At 36.2% G+C, this 25,577-nt stretch overlaps 1 protein-coding gene across 1 annotated transcript in view; it reads right to left on the reverse strand.

Moving 5' to 3' along the window:
* The window catches only part of mdga2a (MAM domain containing glycosylphosphatidylinositol anchor 2a), a 143,378-nt gene extending 118,334 nt beyond the window's left edge, over positions 1 to 25,044 (reverse strand). Inside the window, exon 1 of the mRNA XM_079386072.1 lies at positions 24,030 to 25,044. Coding sequence (XP_079242198.1) covers positions 24,030 to 24,102 — 73 coding nt within the window. The 5' untranslated portion in view covers positions 24,103 to 25,044. The remainder of the gene's footprint in view (positions 1 to 24,029) is intronic.
* Positions 25,045 to 25,577: the final 533 nt, after the last annotated feature.

Here is a 25,577-nt window from a genome sequence, read left to right on the forward strand (position 1 = left end):
CAACATTTACTCTTAAAATAGTAATGCATTACTTGACATGTCTTTTTTTTCACCTAAGGTGTGAAATGGGTAAATTGCATGTTCACACTCTAAAATAAGGTAAAATTTGGTAACCCAAAAAAGCTTTACAATATGTGGGAACATCTAAATTAAACTGTTTTATTCAAGTCAAACTATTATATAATGTGATCATTAGATTATACTGAAGCATTTTTCAAGGTTCAGATCAGGTATAAAGAAATCCTTAATATAACAATTATATAGTTTTCCAGTTCATTTTATCAAGACACAACATATTCAGCGTTCTAAATTCAGGGTAATTTTTTTGTATTGTGACACAATTTAAACATTTAAGTTAATTAAACTCAAGGGTTTCCTTTAAAATACTATCTGATTTCAGCTATGCATAAAACCTAATATGTTTTGACATAAAATAATATAGCAAGACTGTGTTTTGCATGACCTTCATTAATGTTTTCTATTAAAAGTAACAAGTTTTTAAATACTTCCACTAAAAATTAAAACACTATCCCTTACGATACATTTCTGAATATTACTTAAAAAATAAAGTTTATAGTTTGCTATGTTTTAATAATACAGTACTTAATGTAGTAAGGTTTTGGATATCCTTTTTTGTAACTATATAATTTGGTATGTATTATTTTTAACAGTAAAAGGTGAAAATGTCACCTCTACCAACCCGTCACAACAATGTTTCCATAAATCTTAATTGACATCTGTTTGAGCACAAGCTAAATGACATAGTGCCATAATTTGATTAATATCCTATAATATTCCTGTATTTAAGACAAATTGTACTGCTGCAAGGTGCTCATCAGTCCTGTGCAGATCTTCGAAAAGACCCTGTCATCTACAAACACATGCACTCTGATAGAATTAAAAACGCAATTAAATCGAATCTACAAACTGCAGTCCAGTTCAAACAAAAATAGTTAAAAGTAGGCAATAATTTCATGAAATCGAGCATCTAAAATGTTGCTGCCCTCTTGTTTCAGTGAATACAAAATACAATCAAATTTACTGTAATGTGTATTTGACTGAAAGTGACAGTGGACAGCAGCGGTCCATCTTGCAGCCCCTGCCTTTAACTACGATCAGCTCCAGCAGTTCTGGCTTACAAGATCATCAGTCTCCTGAGATGTCTCATATTGCAGGAAGATGGCAGTGCATACAGATGCCATCTGCCCCAGACATCCAGATGATGCACAGTAAGTAGTGATGACAATGTCATTCTTGCGGAATTGGTTATTTTATGCCTTTCATTACTTTACACATTTTGCATGTAAATCTTAAGTTAGACACACAACGCTCCATCACCCGCCACAGTCCTATGCAATTAAGACTGTATGTGTGTGTCTGTGTGAGTGTGTAACACAGTCTTATGCCAGCAAATCACACACGGCATGGTGGTTACGTAACAAACCCAGACTATTTTAAGCACTTCAGATAATAGCGGAAAGGTAATACTGTAACCATGGTCTTCATTTTTCCATGTGAATGAGCACATAGGGGATGCCTAAAGAGTGCTGTAATCTTTAAAGCTGTTTCGATACGACATACACCACATATGAAAATCCAAAACTCATTTTTGCAAAGAACCAAAAAAAAAACATTAGCTCTCTTCGCAAACCAAAAGAGATGATGTAAATAGTTACACAGTCTCATTAGAGCACCATAATGCATTTCTCAGCTATTTTTAGAGTTAATAATGTGACTGTGTAAATGCTGGAGCCAAAACAAGAAAGAAATCAACATTCACGATATGCAAACAACTGACATTCACAATGTAGAAAAGCACTTGAATCATCAGCTCACTCGCAAATATGTACAGTAGGCATATTTCTGATTATTCCTCAAGCGTAAAAAACACGGAAACACTTGAAAACACACCGCAAAATTACAACATTCATCTTCCATGACAAAATGGCCACTGGAGGAGAGGAAACGAGAAGAAATGTAAACATGAGAATAAACCCATCAGGTGGAAAACTTTAGTACTGTTATTAATTAAAAGCTTTACCTGTGCAAGGTTTTATAAAAATGTGCTTGCTAAGTGTAACGTGGCTTAATTTTCCTAGAAGAGATAAAGCTCCAGGTAAAGAAATGTTGAGGGAATACAATAATTTTCTATGATTAAAAAGCAACAAGCTCTAAAATATTACATTTTAATAGAGTCTGATTCAAAGAGAGGCACCAACCTCAAATTATCTCACTCAAATTTAAAACATGAATACTCATACATTTATTTGCATTTCTCTGACAGTTTAAAGGGCATGTGGCCCTTCACAAGCCAATGACACAAGCTTGCAGTGTTGATAGCTTTTTATACAAATTCTAAAAGCAATGTTTTCAATGCAATCATTTTGTTGCAATGTTACAGTGTAGAATCAGAGTAAACTGTGTACTAAAGCATCAAAGAACTATACTCCACATGAGTAGTTCCAGGCATATGAAGTAGCCTATGTCTAAAAGGTATAGCTAACCCAAAAATGAAAATTACTCCATGATTTACTCACCCTCAAGCCATCCATATGACGTTCTTCTTTCAGATAAATACAATCAGAGTTATATTACAAAATGTCCTGGCTCTTCCAAGGTTTATAATGGCAGTGAATGGGGTTTAAGATTTTGAAGTCCAATAAAATTGCATAAATCCATCATAAAAAAGTACTCCACTTGGCTCTGAGGGGTTAATAAAGGCCTTCTGCGTAGAATCAATGCTTTTTGTAAAAATATCCATATTTCCAACTGTAAACTGTAAAAACTTTTTATCCCCCAAAATATTCACATTCTGCAACCATTACTTATTACTATTCACTCTCTCTCACTTTCAGCAGCCAATATTTCAACTTCTAATATTTGGATTTGGTGCTCAAGAAATATTTCTTATCATCCATGTTGAAAACAATATTTTTGGGGATACTGCGATACATCTTTTCAGGATTCTTGATGAATATAAAGTTTAAAAGAACAGCATTTATTTGAAATAGAAATATTTTGAAACATTATAGATGTCCTTACTGTCACATTTGATCAATTTAATGCCTCATTGTTAAATAAAAATATAAATTTCATAAAAATATATTTATATAATATTTATATGGCTTATATAATATTAATATGACCCTATGCTTAATTTCCCCCAAAATATTGTTAAATAAACCAAAGAATATCTTTATGTAATGATTCATTATAATTCCTTATAATGCATTTTGGTAACACTTTATTTTAGGGTAAAGTTGCTTCTTAACTAGTTGCTTATTATTAGCATGCATATTACTAGAATATTAGCCATGTATTAGTACAAATTAAGCACATATTAATGCCTTATCATATATGACCTCATTCTACATCCCTAATCCTACCCAATACATAAACTTAACAATTACCTTTAATTACTATTAATAAGCAGCAAATAAGAATTTATTAAGGGAAAAGTCATAGTTAATAGTGAATAAGTGTTTCCTATTCTAAAGTGTTACCATAGTTTTCTACAAGCATACTAACAGCCAACTCAATATTATGACTGCATCCTCAATCAATAAAGACTAAATCTGGCCTTGTTGTGCAACAAATGCAACATTTGTATTTTCACGGAAACCTAGAAATTGTCACCTTGGAACAAAGTCAAATCTCTCATAGTCAAATCCTATATGGAATTCTGCCAAGAGAGAGTATGAAACAACCGGCATTTCTTACACATTGTGAGAAACTGTGAGTCACTGATTATTTACACATGAGCTCACTATGTTTGAACAGGTAATATTTGTCAGCATAGAGATAGACAAGTAATGGATACTTAAATATTCCTTTAACTCTGCACCAGCTCTCCCATCTTAAGAAATTCTTCCGAGACATTAATTTAAGGTGCAGTAGTTTTAAATTAACGCTGACCTGAGAAAGGTTATGGGCTGCTAGGAGTAGCACACATGATTAAAGACTGAATCTGGTATTTACAGGACAGAGGGGTAAACCCCTTGATTTTCTCCCTCCAGGGACATATAGTCTTTCTCTAGAAATTCAATTTACCCAAATTGAAGTCATTCTCTTTTTTTTAACTATGCCCTCTAGAGAAATGAAGCAGATAAAATGGAAAGGCAGAAAGCATGAGTCTGTAGATGGAGAATGCCATTACATTGTTGTCCGCTGACATTCTGTTCTAGAACTCCACCTAAGTACTTTCATTAGAGCGCTGCTTAATGTAATAGTGCCATAAACTACTCAAAAGTTAAAAGTGTCAATTAGAGCACCTCTAGAACAGCTCCTCATGCCAAATTGGCTATGATGAGAGCAAGTGGAAGCCTCCAAAGAAAGCATTTTAACCCGAGTGCCGTTCTTAGTAACTCTATTGGCTGCGGTCACAGCATACGGTGATAGGCCTAAGAAATGCACTGCTGCTTTCTTTCAAAGTGTCCCATTCACTCAGGAGTTGAAAGAGATTTACTGAAAAGCAAGTGGGCACTAGTCATATTACGATTACTGCTCACCAACAGAGCTTTTTTTCTTTTTTTGTTCAATCCACTGCTGATACAGAATGTTGGCAGAGGTTTTTACTTAGTTGCCCTAGTCATTCAAGTGTCACGGTCATATGTTAAAAAACAAGATGGAACTGTAGCTCAGAAAATTTTATATTTTTAATGCCAATTGTGGCATAAATATATAAGACATGAACACTAAAACATCTAAACATCTGAAGAAAGAAAACAATAACGTTATATATATATATATATATGTTAGGGATGCATGATATTGGAATTCTGCCGATATTCGATATGCCGATATTTTTCAACTCATTTTGGCCGATATCGATGCCGATACCGATATATTTCCTTTTGTTTGGAAACAACACCAAGTCTCTCCTATGCAGAAATTATAAGCAAAATATTATTAATTTTGGTTAGTTTTTAACAAGAACTTATTAATTAGAATTAAATAAAAAATAATAAAGGTTTTTTAACAGTACATTGAAGCTTTGAAAATAAATATAAATCAACTATATCAATCGCTGCATTTTTTCCCCCAGAAAGATGCAGTGTTAACCCTAATATTTTATTTTAAGATTTAACATTTGTAGATGGTCTAAAACAAAAGAGTTGTAAAAATTCTGAAAATCTTTTAGAGCTCATGATTTGTTTAAAAAATAAAACGTTACACATTAATGAACAAATCAGTATATATAAAATTATTAAAATTATTAAATTTTACAAGTGTCATGTTTGTGATTTTTTTTTTTTTCATGTAAGTTATAGCTTCTGACTATTAAATCAAAACATACTTATTTTATTACATCAATTACTGCTTTATTTAATCAGAAACACAGTCTAAATGTTATTTGTGTAGGCTATTTTACGTTTAATTTAATTAGAAGTAGGCCAACAGCGCCCCTACTATTAAAACTACTTACCGAACGGGCATTAGGACCTGGGGGAGGCTGTCACTGCTGCCCCTGCTTGTGCTATAACTGTTTAATCTATCCCACACCGAACGCGTCATTCTGTACATGCCTTCACACATTAAATGCAGCGATCCAAAACAGTCAATCTATTCATCATTCAGACAAAACTTTGCTTCAAGAATGAGCCACATTGCTGACGTGATCTAATCGCTAGCACACCCTGAGCGCGTGCGAGTTAACCCCTTCCCCTTATCGGCAAGACATATCGGCATAATTTTGCATGTCAGGCCGATGCTGATATTTACATTTAAAGTCATTATCGGCCGATTTCGATATCAGTCCGATAATATCGTGCATCCCTAATATATATATATATATATATATATACTCTTGGGATCAGGGTATATATATATATATATATTAGGGCCGGGACTTTAACGCGTTAATTTAGATTAATTAATTACACAAAAATAACGCGTTAAATTTTTTTAACGCATTTTAATCGCACTTATTTTTGCACCGCGGAACGTTTCTCACTGGATGAGTTTCGGCGGACCGATTATACTGGAGCACCAACTAGCGTTCAGAATTCCAAGAACGCAAAGAACGGACTTGCATTCTCGTGGAGACCGGTCTTGCCAAGCTTCCTTGGAAGAACGAACTCGGAAGGACGCGAGAACACAGAACGCACACTTATGAGAATTGAGATGTACTGCATTCCTGCTTAACTGACCGCATAGTCTCAGCATAAGAAACGGCCAATGAACAATAAATATTACAAAATGTCATAACTTATTAAAACATTTCATACTATTATAGATATTACTTTCATATAATTGTATTGTTTTATTTTACACCGTTATATGTTTTACTGTTAAGATTCATTTTAATATGCCAATAAAAATGCAGACTTTCTCCGAGTCTTATAACTTTATTAAAATTAACCAAAACAAAACGATAAATGTTTACTTACAACTTGAAGAGCCGTTAAGTATTTGTGAGAGCGACTTTAAAGCTTACAGGCTTCCATACACCGGCCGCCCACAGCGTTTTCTGGGATTTCTACGGCTCGATTCTCTCAAGTCTGCACTCGATGCATCCTCAGTTTCAAGAACATATCCGGGCACTTTCATGCATACTCTGTACTTGCGTTCTTGAGAATTGGAACTGAACTTCGACGGTTAATGATGACGTAGAACGAGAACACAAGGACGCAAGATTGCTGAAGAACGCATATTGAGAAACAGCCAAAAACAAACCACAGTGAACATGGACAAAGAAGCTGATGAGACCGCTTTGGTTGGCCCTGTGGATGGGAAATTTAAAAATCCATATAAAAAAACGTACTTCTCACTGTTCTCAGGTCAAATATTTATATGCGATTAAAATGCGATTCATTTCGATTAATTAATTACAAAGCCTCTAATTAATTAGATAAATTTTTTTAATCGAGTCCCGGCCCTAATATATATATATATATATATATATATATATACTCTTGGGATCAGTGTATATACTGTATGTATATATATATATATATATATATATATATACATACATGTATATATATATATATATATATATATATACCCCAAACCTTTGAACAGCATTTAATATATATATATATATATATATATATATATATATATATATATATATATATACTGCAGTAAAAACCGGAGAACAAGAAGGAAAAAAGAGCCAGAGAAGGAAAAGAGCACTCTTTCGCGAGCAGGCCTTTAGGCAGTCTTCACTACAGATTTATTTGTCTGGTAATTATGCTGTGCTATCTGTTTTTGTTTTCTTGTTTATTTCTTTGGTTGTCAAGAGAACTCTTTGTCAGGCTATGTCAGTGTTCTCCTAAAAAGATACACAGTGGGGGGAGAATTAGGTGGTAAATTGAAACAATGGCACAAGAATCTCGCATTAGAAAGCAATACTTTTAGCATCTGTAAATGAAGCGTTTAAAGCTATTGGTGTTTTTAATTGTGCTTGGTTTTCCAAAGCTCTTATTGCTCTTATTGCACAGCCTTTAGTTGTTGTTTTGTGTCATGTCAAACCAACAAAAGTACATTTCATATTTTCAAGCATCTCAATTAAATCAAGTTCTCAGCTAAAATCTTGCTGATTTTGAAGCACTCAGTGCAACTTGTTAAGAGCAGAACTTCAATGCAATGAAAGGAATAACATAATTACTAATTCAGCCTAATGTGAAGTTTCTGTAGCACACCATTAAAGCACACCAGTTAGAGACCGAGGGTCAACATAATTGTTCCCAGTTCCCATTCATTAATTCAAATTCACTTTAAATCGGATGCCATCTTCTCTGACCATCTGATCTCAACCCATTCAGGCTGTTTGTGAAACTAAGCAGAGAAAAGAGAACACAGCGGTGCTGAAAATGGCAAGGGCGGCTCATTGAAATACAGCACTTTGCTCTCCTTTTCATATGCTAATTCTCTGCAAAGGGCAAAGATGATGAGGGCAGTGTTTAAGTAATGATGGAGAACATTTGCCCTCTTTGGACCACAACCAATCTGACGCCTTTCTGCTATTTTCATCACATGTACATTGTCTTAAAATGTCATCTCCAGCACATTACTGGTGCAGGGTAATTTACTTAGCTTGGAAACTCGTCATATGGACACAGTGAGCAATGAGGGACAATGAAAAAGTGAGCTTCACCTTTGCGAGAAGTTACTTTGGAGCAGAAGCAGGTCATATTTTTTTTTTTTTTAGCTAAACCTGCTGAACTGTTCTGAGAGTGCAAGTGCTTTGATGTGCAAACAACACCTCAATAACATCTCCTGATACTATGATACTACAGGCCTGGTAGTGCATGATGTTCACGACGTGCACAATCCACTCCGTTCATGACAATGGTAAAATGTTTTTTGCAACTTCTATGGAGGGTATGCATTGATGCCACTTTCCCATCCGAACATGCCCCCTCTGCCGGACTGAGTGGCAAAAGAGCCTGCTGCATGACTGGATTTAACAGGGAGGCTGCGAAAACAGAACTTGCCCGAGTTATCGTCTTCTAACCATTTTGGAGAGTACCCAAGAATGTAATCAATGTAATCAGCGTTGTTTACGTTCAGCTGACAGCACGCGCTCTCCAAAATGGTGGAAGACGGTAAGTCGGGGAAAGGAATTGTTGAATAAATTATGCTATTATTGTTTTCTTTGCGCACAAAAAGTATTCTCGTAGCTTCGTAAATTTACGGTTGAACTATGACGTCACATGGACTCTTATACCGATGTCCTTACTACCTTTCTGTGCATTGATCGTGATAGTATCCTTGCTGTCTATGCAGGGTCAGAGAGCTCTCAGATTCCATCAAAAATATCTTAATTTGTGTTCCGAAGAAGAACGAAGGTCTTACAGGTTTGGACCGACATGAGGGTGAGTAATTAATGACATAATTTTCATTTTTTGGGTGAAAAAATTAAAATTATGAAAAATGAAAAAATAAAAAATTTTCATTTTTATTTTTTATCTAGACTAGTGAAACTAGACCAGTGAAGCTAATTTATCTTTTTTTGTTTTGTTGTTTTTTACATTTTTTTATGCATTTTTGAAAAGTATGTAAAAAATGATGTAGTTGGATATAATGCACCATTTAATTTTGACCCATGGCCCTCATCAAGTTTTTTTGCACATTGTAGTAAAAAGATTGATGACGTCTGATCTAGACAACTGATTCCCAACCAGGTATAAGCAGATTCCAGGGAGCAACATTTAGATTTGCTTTGTTATCCCCATTCTTTACAATACAAACTAAATTATGACTAAAAATAAAAACACTAGGGTGTTCAATCAATGACTAATAATAATTATTACTAATATTGCACTACTAGCAACTAATTGCCCCCCTCCCCCCCACAACATTGCAATGCTTGCAACCCAACAAAAATCAATAATCATGTTAAAAATAACACAAACACATCCTGCATTTCTCAAAACGCATCAAAATATGTGGCAAATGCAAGTACAAATACTACACTTGCAAATTTGCAATAGTGCTATATACTACAGTGCAAGAGTACTTGATATCTGAAGTGAAACTTTGTTTTATTAATGAGAAAACTAAATGATTTCTAGTGAAATCAAAGCTAAAGGAATAGCTCACCCAAAATCCAAATTTGCTAAACATTCACTCACCCCCAGGCCATCCAAGATGTAGAAAATGATCCATAATATTGCTTTTTCCAGTGAAAAAGTTGTCTTGTTTGAATCAGGAGAGAAATACGCATGGATCAGGCACCATTTACTTGTGAAAACAGTCCAAAAGAGCTCTAAACAAATATGTCAATGGATTTTGATGTGACTTTTTCATCTGAGGAAGCGTTTTTATGGATAATGGGCAGAAGCAATGGTTTAAAGTTAAAACGCCTTGATGGATTTGTTGCTTACAAAACTAGGGGTATGTGGATCCAACTGATGATGAGGCTGTGTGGGTCCATAAAAAAGTTGGGAAACACTGATGTGGACTGCAGATTAGTGTTAATATTGGCAAACTGCACTCCAAGACAATTGATCTTGAATCTATGAAGATATAAAAATCAATGGAGGTCAGCAAAAAGCAGGCAAGAGGTGAATCTTTTTTCTTATTCTCAAAATGAAGGAAATTAGTGATAATGTTTCACATTTATTTCTACTTGCAATACAGGTCTTTAAAGCTTGAATGAAGAATGTAAGAACATTGCAGCCTTGAAAACCTTACAATGCTATACAATAACATAAGAATACATTAAGAATACAGCAGACACATTATGCATCTATAAGCAATTTTCTATGCGATCCTTTGGAGAAAAGAAGCACATAAAGCACTCATCTCGGTCTAGGTAGTTTATCTCAATTTACTAGAGTTCACCATGAAGTTACATCTTGAGGTGCATTCATAATTCATAATTTTGGATCATTCACTTTGAACTCACAGAAAACCCAATTACCCAATTGTCGAAAGAAAACAATATGATCATAAAGATAACAGTGGCAAAAAAACCTTCCTGGAGGAATAATTTATGAGGTGCATCACAAACACAAATCTGCACGCACACACAATCAAAGTTAAAGTATGTGCTGATGCAGGCACACAAGCTGTTTTTCATTATAGAGCGCAAATTCACACTCCAAAGACCAGTGGAGGAACAACTGCAGTAAATGACTGCAATGACTAGAAAGAATGGCCAAAAGGACAGAATGACCAAAAATTGTACACTTATGACTGTGTGGCCACTTCCAACTCCACCACCATCATCAAGTTTGCTGATGACACTGTTGTGTTGGGCCTGATCTCAGACAACGACGAGACGGCCTACATACAGGAGATTAAGAACCTGGAGAGTTGGTGCCAGGTGAATAGTCTACACCTGAACATCAGCAAAACTAAGGAGCTGATAGTGGACTTCAGTACGAAGCAGGAGCGGTCATACCAGCCGATCACGATCAACGGGACTCCAGTGGAGAGAGTGGACAGCTTCAGATACCTGGGTGTTCACATCACGCAGGACTTGACTTGGTCCTGTCATACCAGCACCCTGGTGAAGAAGGCCAGGCAGCGTCTGTACCATCTGAGACGCTTAAGGGACTTTAGACTTCCCTCTCGGGTGCTTAAGACTTTTTACACCTGCACCATCGAGAGCGTCCTGACGGGCAGCATCACTTCCTGGTTCGGGATCTGCACTATGCAGGACAGACGAGCCCTCCAGAGGGTGGTGCGTTCAGCGGAACGTACCATCCACACCGAGCTCCCTGACCTGCAGGAGATCTACAGCAAGCGGTGCCTGACCAGGGCCAGGAAGATAGTGAAGGACCTCAGCCATCCCAACAATGGACTCTTTTCTCTGCTGCGTTCAGGGAGGCGCTTCCGCTCCATGAAGGCGAACACAGAGAGAATGAGGAGGAGCTTCTTCCCGCAGGCCATTCGGAGTCTTAACCTCTCTCCACACTAAGCACATCACCCCACACTTCCACTTTGCACACTTTCAAATACAATCTGCACTAATTTGTAGAAGGTTACGTAAGGATAAATGAGTGGGACTTACATACCATTTGTCTTTAGTATTCCTTTTACTCACTTATACACTTTACTGCACTGCACAGCACACGGACACTTTATCACTGACATACACTTTACTTTTTATAGAATCTATTTACAATCATATTCTATTTGTATTCTTCATATCTATTTTTATTCTCATATCTATTTGTTATTTTATTTTATTGCTAGTTTATTTCTGTATATATGTTTACTGTACTTTTTCTATTTGTATTTTTGTAAACTTGAGGTTTTTCTTAATTTTGTTGGACAATTTGTTGGACAGTCGAACAATACATTTCACTACATGTCATACTATGTATGTATATGTATGTGACAAATAAAATTTGAATTTGAATTTGAATAGTATATATTAATCCAGACCCCCCCCCCCCCCCCCCCAAAAAAAAAACACCAACAGAAAAAGGGTCATGCTATTCATTAAGAAAGACAAAGACAATGTTTACATGCAAACTCTCGAATGGAAAATGGATTTAAAGATACAGAGTATAAATAAAATTTCACTTGGGAACAAACAAGGGTCAAAACTATCTTTGATAAAGCTGAATGAATATGACACATCTTATACTGTCAAACATTCAAAATGTTTAATACTCATAATTTGTTATATGGGAAAATATTACATTTCGTATTACGTATTACATTAAAAAAATACAAAAAGAAGACTGTATTTTAGCCCATTGTATTTTAATAACTCTGACAGCATTGCTTCATGGAGCCTTGATCATGTAGGTAAGCTGATTTAATATTTGATCATGACCAGGTATGTCCAATCCCAAATGCACAGATTACTTTTGATCCCACTAAGATGCTAAGAGAAGTATTATTTGTATTGTTTATGCCAAACAAAGTATTGTTTGGCATAATAACATTTGTGCATCCATCATAATTTTGCTTAAAATCAAGAGAAAGGCGAAATACTGCAGCCTCTGTCTGTCCGGAGGAAAATAATATCTTTTTAAAAATGTGTTTACAACCATTTTGTTGGTTTCCTTATGATGCCCTTGAGATTTCACCTAATTACAGAGAATGAATGGATTCCTGAATGAAATCTTCCACTGGGATACAAACAGTGTTTTCTGCTGCTCTAAATTCCAGTGCTTATGTAAAAACAGAGAGGCAGACATCTTTGTTTTCACTGAACGTTCATTTGAAATATATTAGCATGAGACAGACAGGATATGCAATGACTCCTTCGTAAATCTGTGAGCATGGCCTTAAGCTAACTAGCTTCCAGCTTGTGAAATTTTAATTAAGAAGTGTATCCTCACACAAGTCATGGTAACTCTCATGGTAACCTGCAGCACAGACTTTTACATCTAATAACTATCCTCATCGCAACAAAGAACAAGCGATAAACAATTCATCTCCTCTCCCAATTGAAAAATATTTTTGATCTTCCATGACCTGCAATATGAATATCAGTTTTTCAAGACCGAACCTAAACCTTTCCAAATTTCAGAGGAAAGTGAAACCTTCTCGAAAATCAACTTAAACAGAGCGGTGAACCACAAAATGAAGCCTGCCTGCATTGCTTGCAGTAATGTGCACTACTTTATACTCATTAGCACTCATTAACACTTATTAACACTCATTCCCACAAAATCTACAGCTAATGGCTTGATAAACGTAAGCGGAGTGCCAGCGCTAATAGAAAAACTACAAGGGTCGATGCATAAGATTTTACAGATTTGCGTGTTGACAAATGTTGCTTAGATCTGCCCTGAAAGTTCACTGATGCAGTTGCAAAACTCACTTATTTCCATAAAAGTTTAATGAGTTTAAACTACAAGCCATTTTCATTTAACATGAAACACAAAAGTCGGTAAATGTAGTTGAGAAACTTTGTTATGAAAGGCAGCAAAAATCATTCCAAATCAATAAAGCACCAATCCTTTTACACTCTTTTCATTTCCTTTGATTGATTTCCTGAAATAAAGGAATAAAAAGCGAAATCAAGAAATAAATACAAGCTTTACAAGCTGCGTTCATTACCTTAATACAATAATTCTGCCATGGTTCAAACCTCTTAAACGTACCCTGTGCCAAAGGGGAACGCAGATGTGCAGAGATGTTTTTTTTGCACTGGGCTCAGCAGGAAATGGTTCTGTTATACTGCTTGCCGTCCTCTGAGACCTTCACTGAAGCATTAACAATGTGAAGTCCAAGGTCTTGGTGAGGTTATTTCATGCTGTTCCGTTGGTTGTTAGAACATTCTTAGAGTCTATGCACACTGGTTTGATCAAGGTACACTCAATGTTCATGCATAGTTCAGCAAAGTACTTGTCAGAAATCATCAACACTTGACATTTTTGAAGAAAATGTGAGTGGTGCTTGCCTGTGCAAATCTTGCCTCCTTAGAGCCAGGGTATTGTGGGCGGTTCCCAGGGTGTTGCTGTAGTTGCTAATGTCTGTGCTGAATGGCTGTGTTCAAAGTCTACACACTCAAAAAAAGGTACAAAACTGTACCGTGGTGGAACACTTTCAAAAGGTACTAAGGTACTTAAATATGCTTTCAAAAGACTAATATGTACCATTTAGGGGACGATAAGGTATAAGGTATAAAGATGCATCTATCTATCTATCTATCTATCTATCTGTCTATCACTAGGTGAAAATTCTTTTTTTTTATTATATTTTAATTTCATGTGAGAAATAAGCATTTGTAATCATTAAATATTTTTTTTTTGGTTATGACTACAGCTCATTTGAATTTGTTCTAAATTACTGTTAAGATGTCTTAGAAACGAATGAATGAATGAACGAAGGAATGTCACTGACTGACTGGGCATTAAGGTAGCTTCTAGACACAGATGATATTTTGGGCATCTTCCTAATCTAACCCATCTGGTTCTCATCAACCAGATAGTAGAGTGCTCCATGACCTCGATTGGATGTGTCAAACAAGAGAGACATCCAAAATATGCCGTGTTGGGTGTATTCCATACTGTTAGAGAGGATTTTGACTATACTTTTCTGTAAGACTTCATTATAACCTCAAACATCAGTCTCTGTCAATCAACATCTGCTAGAGGCTATTCGCTTCATAAGAGCTTTATACGAATCGGTAAGGATGGAGAGCTGCTTCCAGAGTCTAATAAATGCAATAAATAATAAATATACTATCAGAGCATAAAAATGCATCTTGAATATTGTGCGATAGTGGTTTGCATATATTAGCATTATATAAGTCATTATTCGAGATTGGTTAATATTTTAACATCACAGTGTAGAGGTATAAGGGAATTATCACCTATCGTACACAATGTGCTGGAAGCCATCAGTAGTATTCCAGTGTCCAAAGTGTTAAATGACTGTTTAGCTGTTGTTCTCGAGGGAAGACACAGTTCTTGTGACTGATAGCTTTGTTTTTATGGTTCTGTAGTGGCGCTTTGAGAGTCACTAATCTTGCCTTCCTGCTTTCAGGACTTTAGCTCACACTGGTCCTCAAGAGAGAGAGGCTACATCCATTGATTCTTTTTACCCCAGTTACTTCCAGTCATTAAAGATTCATTAACATATGCATTTTACCCCATCTTAGCCACTGTACTTGCTATTAGTCTTTAACTTTTCAGTCCAGTATTATTCTTGGCCACTATAACTCGGCCTGCATAAGCAACAATGATTTCATTCAAAATGGCAGTAGGTTGCAGTAATGCATTGCATGGTTAGTCATCCACCTATAAAAAAGTACAAACCACAGGTAGCAGAAAGCCAACTATAAAACACAAAATATACTTTAAAGGAGAATGAGAGAAGAAAAAATCAAACTTCATAGTGCTGTGTGGGCTTTGTAAGCCTATTGGCTCTCCACACGAGCATATTCGCACATCCGTCATGCTTGAGAACTTGAGTGGAAAGCCTGCTGAAACCTTACAAAATTAGCAGCAAGACAGCAAAACATGGTGCACAGTTTTTGCTGTGTAACATTTAGTTAATAGAAAGCTTTAGTGTATATTACAAGATGTGTGCAAGATTGCACTAGACAAAAGTGTTGTAATATGTATGTGCCCCCAGTGAAATCTTTTCTTTCAGAAGCATCCTGCCTTTTCAATCACATTCTTATAGATTTTAGAGCCATGTGCATTTTGAATGCAATTTCCAAAATAAATTATTTGGATTTGAGGTTGCACAATTATTATCGCAGGCACTTTTTTTTCAAAATGCTGTGGGGAAAACAACAACAACACTCACAGTGGAAAGTGTGCCAGTCAAATCAAGTCACACCTCCTGCAGATCAATTGCTTTAAACAGAAAATTCTGTCAGCACCATCCTATCCACATATCACTCAAAACTCCTGAGATATTTTTACCTATGCAACAAAAGAGCTGCTGTTATTAAAGAACCAAAACTGCTTTCCATTCAACAAAATTCATTAAATTCAGTTGCAATTTTACTTGGTTTATTAAAAAATCATTATTTACTTAAATTATGTGGGGATTTGAACTCCTAACTTATGCACAATTACCAAAAAGAGAAGGAAAAAAATACAATATACAACAGTATACAAATGTCATATATACAGTGCCCTCCAAAAGTATTGGAACAGTAAAGACAAAATTGCTCTGTTGGCTGTGGAGTCAAGACATTTACAAATATGATTAAAAGATGAATATGAGACAAAACTACAGAATGTCACATTTTATTATTGGATGATTCAACCCATAGATGTTTTACCAGCTAAGAAGTTCATCACTTTTAGAGTTTCATCCCTCTATCTGATGTGAGCATAAGTATTGGAACAGTTGCCTCACAGGTCTTTCTAAGTGATCAGCTGTGTCCTGTTGCTTTAATTCTTCAGATATTAAAAGCAGGGAATGTGTTTGTATCAGTTATATCCATTACTTCTGTATTCTGAATCTTGCATTCGATAATGACACACAAATCAGGATGAAGATGAGGGAGCTGAGTTTATGAGAAAAGCAAGCAATTTGGATGCTAAAAGAAAAGAGGAAGTCAATTAGAGCTATAGCAAAAACAAAGGGCATGGAGAAATCAAGAGTTTGGAAACCACCAGCGACACCAGCAACCAACAACAACCTGATCGACTGAGAAAACAATAGTAGTTGATGACAGACAAATCATAAAAGCTGTGAAAATGAACCCTAAAAGACATGTTTGTAAAATCACCAACAACTTCCAGAAAGCTGGGGTGATGCTCTGACAATCTACTGTCCTCAGGAGACTTTGACACAGAATTACAGATGCTACACAGCAAGATGCAAACCTCTGACCAGCACCAAAAATAGAAAGGCAAGATTAGAGTTTGCAAATAAGCTCAAAGGTGAGCCAGAAGAGTTTTGGAACTGTGTTTATGGACCGATGAGACAAAGATGAACCTTTATCTAAGTGATGGGAAAGCAAAAATGTGGAGAAAAAGGGAACTGCAAATGATTCCAAGCATACAGCTTCATCTGTAAAGCATGGTGGAGGTGTTGTCATGACATGGGAATGCATGGCTGCCTCTGGAACAGGCCCTCTCAACTGTCAAATTTATTAGACCAAGTTGATTATTTTTTTTTTTAATCTTTTTCTTTTTTTTGGTTGATAAAATAAAATTCCTTTTTTATGGAATCCTGTGTCCTTCTGCCTGTCTATCTGGAATCCTCTCAATAAATATTATATATATATATATATATATATATATATATATAGTTTCAATTGTTTTGAGAATGGATCATAATAAGAAATGTCTTTATATAAGAATCATGTTATATTAGAATATATTAGAATTTATAAAGGATTTCTAAAGATTTCTGAATTTTCAACAGCCATACCTGCAGTCTTACGATCGTATTACACTGAAGACTGCAGTTATGGCTGTTGAAATTTAGCTTTGGCATCAGAGGAATAAATTACATTATAAAACAGAAAATATTTATTTTAAATTGTAATATTTCACAATAGTTTACTGTATATTTGATCAAATAAATACAGCCTAGGTAAGCATAAGAGACTTAAAAAAATATTTAATATTCTTACTGACTCCAAACTCCGAACTATAAGTATATAGGCCAAAATCAAACCCTAATCGTTATTATTTCAGGATACACATAAAATCTCAGCTAGAGGTATCGAGTTGGCCTTTAAAAATGGTTACAGTTGCCTAACCACTTGCGTGTATGCATGTCATTTCTGTTTAGTGCTTGTGTTGAGTTTGTTGTACGTTGCCTTAGCCTTTAATATGTTACAGAACATGGCACACTAAATGTGCAACACAAACCGGGAGTGGAGTGTCGATAAATAATTCAGGGAAACGTGTAAAGAAGGCTGTTGTATTCCACATTAATAGTAATGCTTAACAACCACAATGTGCTTTGTACATCCCAAGGTTACTCTGCTGATGATTGCTACCAAGGTGTGTTAGAATAGTGTGTAGAGGGAGAGGAGTAATTGAGCTTCTTTGTACAATAAGACCAATCACACAAAGATCTACATGGCAGCAATAACATATGTCACACTTCAACACCATTCACCAGTTCAACCCTTTCCCCAACCCTCGCCTCCATAAATACCACAGGAAATGCAAACGCATTAGGGGTCGACCGATTATCGGCCTGGCCGATTATTGGCACCGATATTAAGCATTTTTATGATAATCGGCATCGGTCATTTTCAAAACCGATGTGCCGATAAAATTATTTAATTTTGAAACGCGCTATTTGGCTCTGATGCAGCCTGTCGGAACTCACCACTCTGTGGCCTAGAGCAGTCTCCGCCCACCGCGCATCTGATTTGTTGAGAGTCAGGAGTCCGACCAATCAACGTGGAAGACTAAAGGCACTCTCACACCGAAAGCGCTTGCTAACTGGTGCTGCTTCATCACGCATCAGTTCTCTCTCAAAGGCAGCAGCAGACGTTGCTCAAGTTGCAATAAATTACAATCCACTACACTGAAGTTGTAAAAACCTCAATATTATCTATTTATGGTTTCCGAGATGGGGGAAACGCAGGGGGAATCGCGGAATCCAGTCATATGGAATTTACTGTATAAGGCGGAGTCACGGAATTAGTCAAAGTTGGGATGAATTAATCAAAAGTAGGTCAGTACACTTAAATCGACTCATGATATGGACTATCTGTAAACATTAAGCTGCTAAAAGACTATTTAAATATGAATTCTGCATGTTCTGCGTGTCTCTGTATATGTGAATGGCACAGACGCGCGGTTTTGACACACACACACACACACACACACACACACACACACACTGAAGTGCGCAACGCTCGCGGTGTTTTCCGCATCTGCCATGTCACTAAATGAGGACATAAATACATGAACATCATCCCCAGAACTGCTCTGAGAGTTACTTCATGAGCATTTGACCGTCATATCATAAATAGGCTACTGAAACTTAAGAGGTCCTCATGGCAACCCGTCAAAATAAAAGTTCGGTTTATTTACTAATGCTACTACAATTATTACAACTTTTGTTTAAAAGAACAATCACACAATACGCTATTTCTTACATGTTTTAATTTTAATAGTAACCCCATTTGTTTGCCAAAAAATAGAGTTCAACTCTCATTTGATTAAAAGATAAATTAAATTAATGTTTTATGCCTTCATTTGCACTGCTCTGTAAATGAAAACTAATGGAAATTACTGTCACATAGGCCAAGATTAAGATACTGTCACATAGGCCAAGATTAAGATACTGTCACATAGGCCAAGATTAGGATGATGGAAATTGGGACATTTCAATAGGCTATTGAACCAAGTGATTATTGAACCAACTACAATTGAATTGAATTGAATTAGTGTTATAGTTTCATTAAAATAGTTGCGGTCTTCTTCCTAACTTCTACAATGGCGCTATGAAGACAATTAAATTATTTACACTTATTATATACATTGCGCTTTTTAAATTAATCAATTGATGTGCATTAGATGATGAATTGAATAGTCCCCTCTTGTAGGTTATGATTTAGTCAACCGAAAATAATTAATGAAGAATTATGAGAGGTTATGCTATTATACATACATTTCTAACATGTAAATTATTGAAGCCAAATACTTACATTTCCCCAAGCTGTTTAGCTTTAGTATTTAGTATTCATAGGCTTAATCATGAAGCATACAGTGGCCCCACTTTTAACTCTCTCTTTATATATTACCCTTATTGTAGATGGATGCATGGGGAAGACAAGAGTAAGAAGTGCAACCAACACTAGGGAAGGCCGTTTTTGTCAGAGCCCTTGTTACTCTTAATTATGACATTCATTTTCATTTTTACACCAGACATATATATCGGTTCAATATATCGGTTATCGGTCTACTTGGTCTGTAATAATCGGTATCGGCATCGGCCCTGAAAAACACATATCGGTCGACCCCTAAAACGCATCTTGAATATTGTACAACAATTTCTAAAGTCCTTTAAGTGGCTGCTTGTGAGAGGTGTGAATTATTTACAGTAGAAGCCAGAGGAACTGAGAATGGCCCTTTCACAGTAACAGACAGTATGCGACCATACATTTCAGATGTAGAAACATTTAAGTAAAATTAGTGCCTGATCTCCGTTTCTGAAGGGTCAAGTCTTAATAACAATGTCTGACCCAATGTAGAATGAAACTAAAGCAGTCTGTTGTGGTCAGATAACCAGAATACATTTGATTATTCTGTCAGTGTTGGTAAAATATACAAATCTTCTATGGACAGATGGCATCTAGAAGCTAAAAAAAACACTTAAATATTAGCAGCTCGGATTAACACTGGAAAAGCAGAGAACGGAAGCATTTAGCTGAAGTGTGTGATACTATCAGCTGACCACTTTGTCGACTGTCTGTGTAGATATGAGGCTGAAATTAACGGAAGGGCTGCATATGAATTATGAAACAGAGAGCCATCACACTGGGTAAAAAAGAATATAAATATAAGAAAAATATCCATATATCTCCAATCAAAACATGTTGACATTAGATCCAACAGTGCACCAACAGTTGTACTGAATTACATGAACTAAAAGCTTATCGACCTCTTAGATGTCTTACTATTGGAGCCCTCTTTTTCATTTCAGCCTAAGCGGCCTGTTGCTGTAATATAGTGCATTAGTCTCACTGTTCTATAAAACATTCATCCAGTGGAACAATGTGATTTCGCATCAAACCAGTGCCGTCTTTCCAGTTGGCATCTTCATTAGAGTTGACTGAGAAGTAATTAATTTTGAAAACGGAAAACAAGTTCAGCTAGGCCATTTTAAAAATATCATCTCTGTTCACCAATACGTAACAGCTGCCTTCTTAATATTTGCTCTAGTTGATAATAAAATCAGTGTAAGAAGCACAAAGCTAAGTTCCTTTAACAAATCCTTTGATCGGGCAAATTCAACAAGGGGGTAAAAAAAAGAAAAATCTGTCATAGGAACACTAGGAGCAACATTACTTGAATTGGAGATTAATATGAGTTAAGCATATAGTATTTGAAGAACAAGTAAAAACACATAGCCCACTAAGACATTTTTATAATTAATATTTCAAATAAACAAAACAAAACAAAAAACAGTTAAATTAGTAAAGACAAAATGCAAAAAAGCTATAACTGTCTCACACTGAAAAGGTGTATGACCACTCCACAATGCTTTTGAATGAGTTACAGTGCCACCTTACAAATGAAGAACCTGCTAAAATTCATCCGAGACTCATTTGTAAGGATATTGGCAAATTCTATGGAATTAAGGGACCTTTATACTATTTTGTACTGTTTGTTGTGGAAAATCTACAGAACAGAACCTTTTCACATTTTCAGGGTTCTCAAAAGCGCATATCATCATAGTTGAATAATAATGGTGAACCTACAACAAATATAATATTTGTGTTCCCACTTGCTCCAATTTCTGTAATTTAATGCCAAGGTAATATAAGACTTTTTTTTTAGAATGTTAATAACAACGTGGTTCATTTCTAGATGTAAACATCAGGGCTGCACACCACACAGAACTCACTGGTGAGTGCCTTTTAAAATTGAATGGTCAATAACTGTTCAGACAAAGTTTGAATACTTGCCTGACAAACCCTATTTGAAAGTTTTGAATAATGTTTAAAAAGCCTTTCACAGTTTGAAGGTGTATATGCCTTCATATGCCTTAATGGTTATATGGTTTATAAACCCCAGACAGATCAAATGCTAGAAAAATAGACTTGATATGTTTGATTAACCACTGTGGACCAGAGTGGAAGAACATTTCATTTTCCAGAATGCATTACCTGTGTTATATTATTCTTCCTGTCATTCTAATTTAAATTCCAATTTAACTTCATGTGAGGTGTGTTCAATTCAATTCAAATTCCAACTACAGAAGTTAAAATGGGGGAATTTCTTTTCTTGGTAAATATGTCATATAATACAAAACATTTCATGATTAACACGCTAGGGGTGGAGGATATGTATAAGTTTGTGAACGATGGCTGCTTAAATCTTGTTGAAATCTGTGGAGCATTCTGCAAGTGCAGAATCCATGCAAGCCTACTTAACAGTATGTAGCAATCCAATGTTCAAAAACCCCTCATGATTCACCATGGAGCATGGCATAAACTGAGAGGGCATGAACTAGCATCCAGCTCCTAGAAGTGAAGTACTGCCCACAACAGTCCCACATTTGCACAGGTCATTACACAGGAATCAAGTGTTTGTTCATATGCCCCTCACAAATAGAATGCAAGCCAACACACTGTGAAACAAGAACATAATCACACCAGTTGACCACTGAATGTCAACTACTGTAAATATCACAGACCCTATAAACACATCCAGTGAGTAACACTGACAAATGGCTTTGTGCCACCATGAATAGAAGACATGTAATCTGTATAAGCAAAATGAAAAGAATAGCCTGAAGTTGTTACCAGCTGCCTCCAATAGCAACATCACGGAGTCTGCAATATTAATGAATGATAAACATGCATTTTGAGTTCCAACTCAGTCCACATGTGCTTGGCTTCAGGTGTTTTCAACAAACAAAAATTAAGTGAAGTCATATGCACTGATTATTTCCTTTTTACTAATCCAAACAGTCTTCCATTAAGTAACAGTAAATCTGTCATTATAATTCATGTGAAGTCGGGGGAAATAGCTTTCCCAGTCAAGGCTTTATAGGTATAGCCTTCATCCCATTATGAGAAAACCTTTGTAATATTCTGTAGGAAGAAGGACGCTGAACTGTTTCTATGTAGGTTTCTATGACAGAATCAACAGTTGACATGAGCAGCTTAACCTACATAAAATTCTGTCAAAGGGTATTTAATAACCTCATGTCATATGTCCTGTTACTGTCTAATAACACATCACATTTGATGGCTCCTCTTTACATTGAAACAATGACAACTATTAAAAATATGTCCTTGATTGCTTCTGACAGCACAGTAAATAAATATGAAATGGCATTGTCAATTAGTCCCCAAGCATTAAAATAGTATGTTAATAAGAAATGACACTGAAATATTATGGAAGAGTGAAGTTAAATGCTTGACTACAAAAAACTATTGATGATATTAGAATTTTGAAAAGGACAAAATTCATCAAATTATTCTGTTTTAAGAGGTTTCTGAACTAGAGAAAATTTCTGAACTGGGTGGGTTCTAAACTTGTAATTTATCTTTTTATTCAAAACTTTACTGTCTGTGACTTATAGTCACTGTAAAAAAATTAGAAAAATATTGTGACATTACATTACAGATTATATAATATTATATATTACAATGATAATACATTAAAAACAACAGTCTTTTGTATTTTTACAAAATATTGTTAAAAGGTAATGTTTCTAACATTCATAATAATTGGGGCAATATGTATACTTCTCTGATGAATTATTATTAAAATTATGTTGTTTATAAGTAGAAAGTATGAATTAAGTATTTTATGATAAAATATTCAATATTCAAATGTAAGAATCGATTTAATTTTCATTTTATGTGTTATCCCAAGAATGTACTGTATTGGTAAAATGGTTCTGTTTTTAGCAATGGCCACAGCTGATAAAAAGACCACTTGAAGATGCTATGGGTCATTTCATTTGTACCACCTGTGTCATTATCTAACTGCATCAGCCAGTTCAGTAACATACAGATTTTAAATTTAAATACGTTGATACATCAACATTGTAAAGTTTAATGACATATACAGTTATGATACAAAATTATTCACTGAACCCCACAGTGTAGCCCCTCTGACAACTTCCCCATGTGACAACTAGCCACATACATACTTTGCAGTAACGTTTACACAGTGATGACCACAGATCTTTATGCTTTGCTCAACTATGCATCTCCTAATGATAAAGATATTTCAACACGTCCCATCAGTAGGCTATAAGCCACCCCGCCTGGCAACATGTTTCATTCAGAAGGCAGCTATACATGACTACAGGCTACTGATGCCCCACAATGCACCTGTAACGCAGGAACTGTCAATTGACATGTAAGCTATAGGGCCTACATCACACTGGATATCATTGAGAATGAACATCCACATCTACCATCTACCTCGCAAGGTCACGACAGCTCCGTAAAGGCTATTGTACGTAGCCGCTACGTCTGTTTGTCTTACCGTATACTCCCTGGCAATAAACGCCTTCAAATAGTGCGGCCAATAACCACAGGAGAGCAAAGATCATATCCATCTTCACGTTAGTCTGAACATATCCAGCTCCTCAGGCGGCGAACAGTTGAAGGCAGTACGTGCAGTCCAAATCTCCCAGCTCGCGTGACCGTATCATCAAGAAACAGCTGAAGTAGTGTCAGTCTGAGATGTCTCACTAGTCATTTCTTGCCAATTCAATGCAGATGTTTTCACCAAATTGGTCTAGGCGGAGATATAAAGCTGTGACAGATGAGGAGGACGAGCATCAAACCTTCAGAGCGGGTCTCCTCCTCACGCCTTCGCCGGCATTAAGCACCGATGCGATTGGCGAAAGTGAATGACAGCGCCATGGGAAACACGCGCGCTATTAATCGGTTGCGCGCGCTGGCATCCACCTCTTCGGCTTTCCCAAAAGATAACACTGCGGAGTTTAATGCGAAAAATAACCAATTAACGACGAGACCGCCGCTCGCATCCTCTTCGTGATACAGGATGCCGGCGAGGCAGAAAGGCACGCCGATAAAAGCTGGCTCCTATAGTATCACTGATTCTTCGTCTCCAGCGGATAAAAAAAGATGAAATCCGTCATTTCATAAGAGCTGTGTGGGCCAGCTTTACTTCTCGAAAGTCTCTGGCACCGGTTTGAAAAAAAAAAAAACGATGACACGTAAACAGATGTGTCAGGATGCCTATTTGCAGGATAAAGCGCAATTCAGACTGGATGAAATGTGAAGGGTGGCTGGGAACGCTGCGCCATACGTACTGCGCTGGAACGCGGAGCCCAGCTGGCTGACTACGTCAAAGAGCGCGTGAGGGAGTGAGCGAGCGAGCGCGCTAGGTTCTCATTTGTATGAGAAGCACTCTCGCGCAGAGAACGTTCGCAGCAGAGCAACGTGAACTTCATTATAAATTAAAGGCCGCTAGTCTAAATGGTATACATGCTTTCCGACGTTCGTTCGTGCGTTTGCCGTTTTCTCTGACTGAAAGGGAAGATGTAGCTGCTATTAATTTCGCCGCGCATCCTCCTCCCCTGTCGACTTCATAACTATCAAATTATTTTTCTTTCCATTACCAGCATCTCGATCGCAACAGCGCCAGTGGCTGCGAGGCTATACACTGTGAAACATTTTGTCATTAACTCAGGTAATATTAATATGCCAATAGGCTATATTTGAGCTAATGAAATATGTTACTGTAAAACGCCCTGATGATGACACAGGTGGTAGAATAGAAGGCCACATGATGACTACATGTTCTCATCATCACTGGGGTCACAAAACAATCAACTGCATAACAAAAATAAAATCTAAAAAAAAGAGAGATAGAGAGAATTCTGAGAATGCCCATTAATTAAGCTTATTTATATTATAAATGTTTTAAATTTATAAATGCATGTAATTCAAGCAATATTTTACTAAAAATGTAAAATGCTTAATTCATACCCCCACCCACCCCCCAAATAATCACAATTTTAACAATGTTTTAAGTAATTCATTCATATTACCTTTCTAAATA

The sequence above is a fragment of the Barbus barbus genome (assembly GCF_936440315.1).
Source record: "Barbus barbus genome assembly, chromosome: 30".
In the NCBI taxonomy this organism is placed as follows: Eukaryota; Metazoa; Chordata; class Actinopteri; order Cypriniformes; family Cyprinidae; genus Barbus; species Barbus barbus.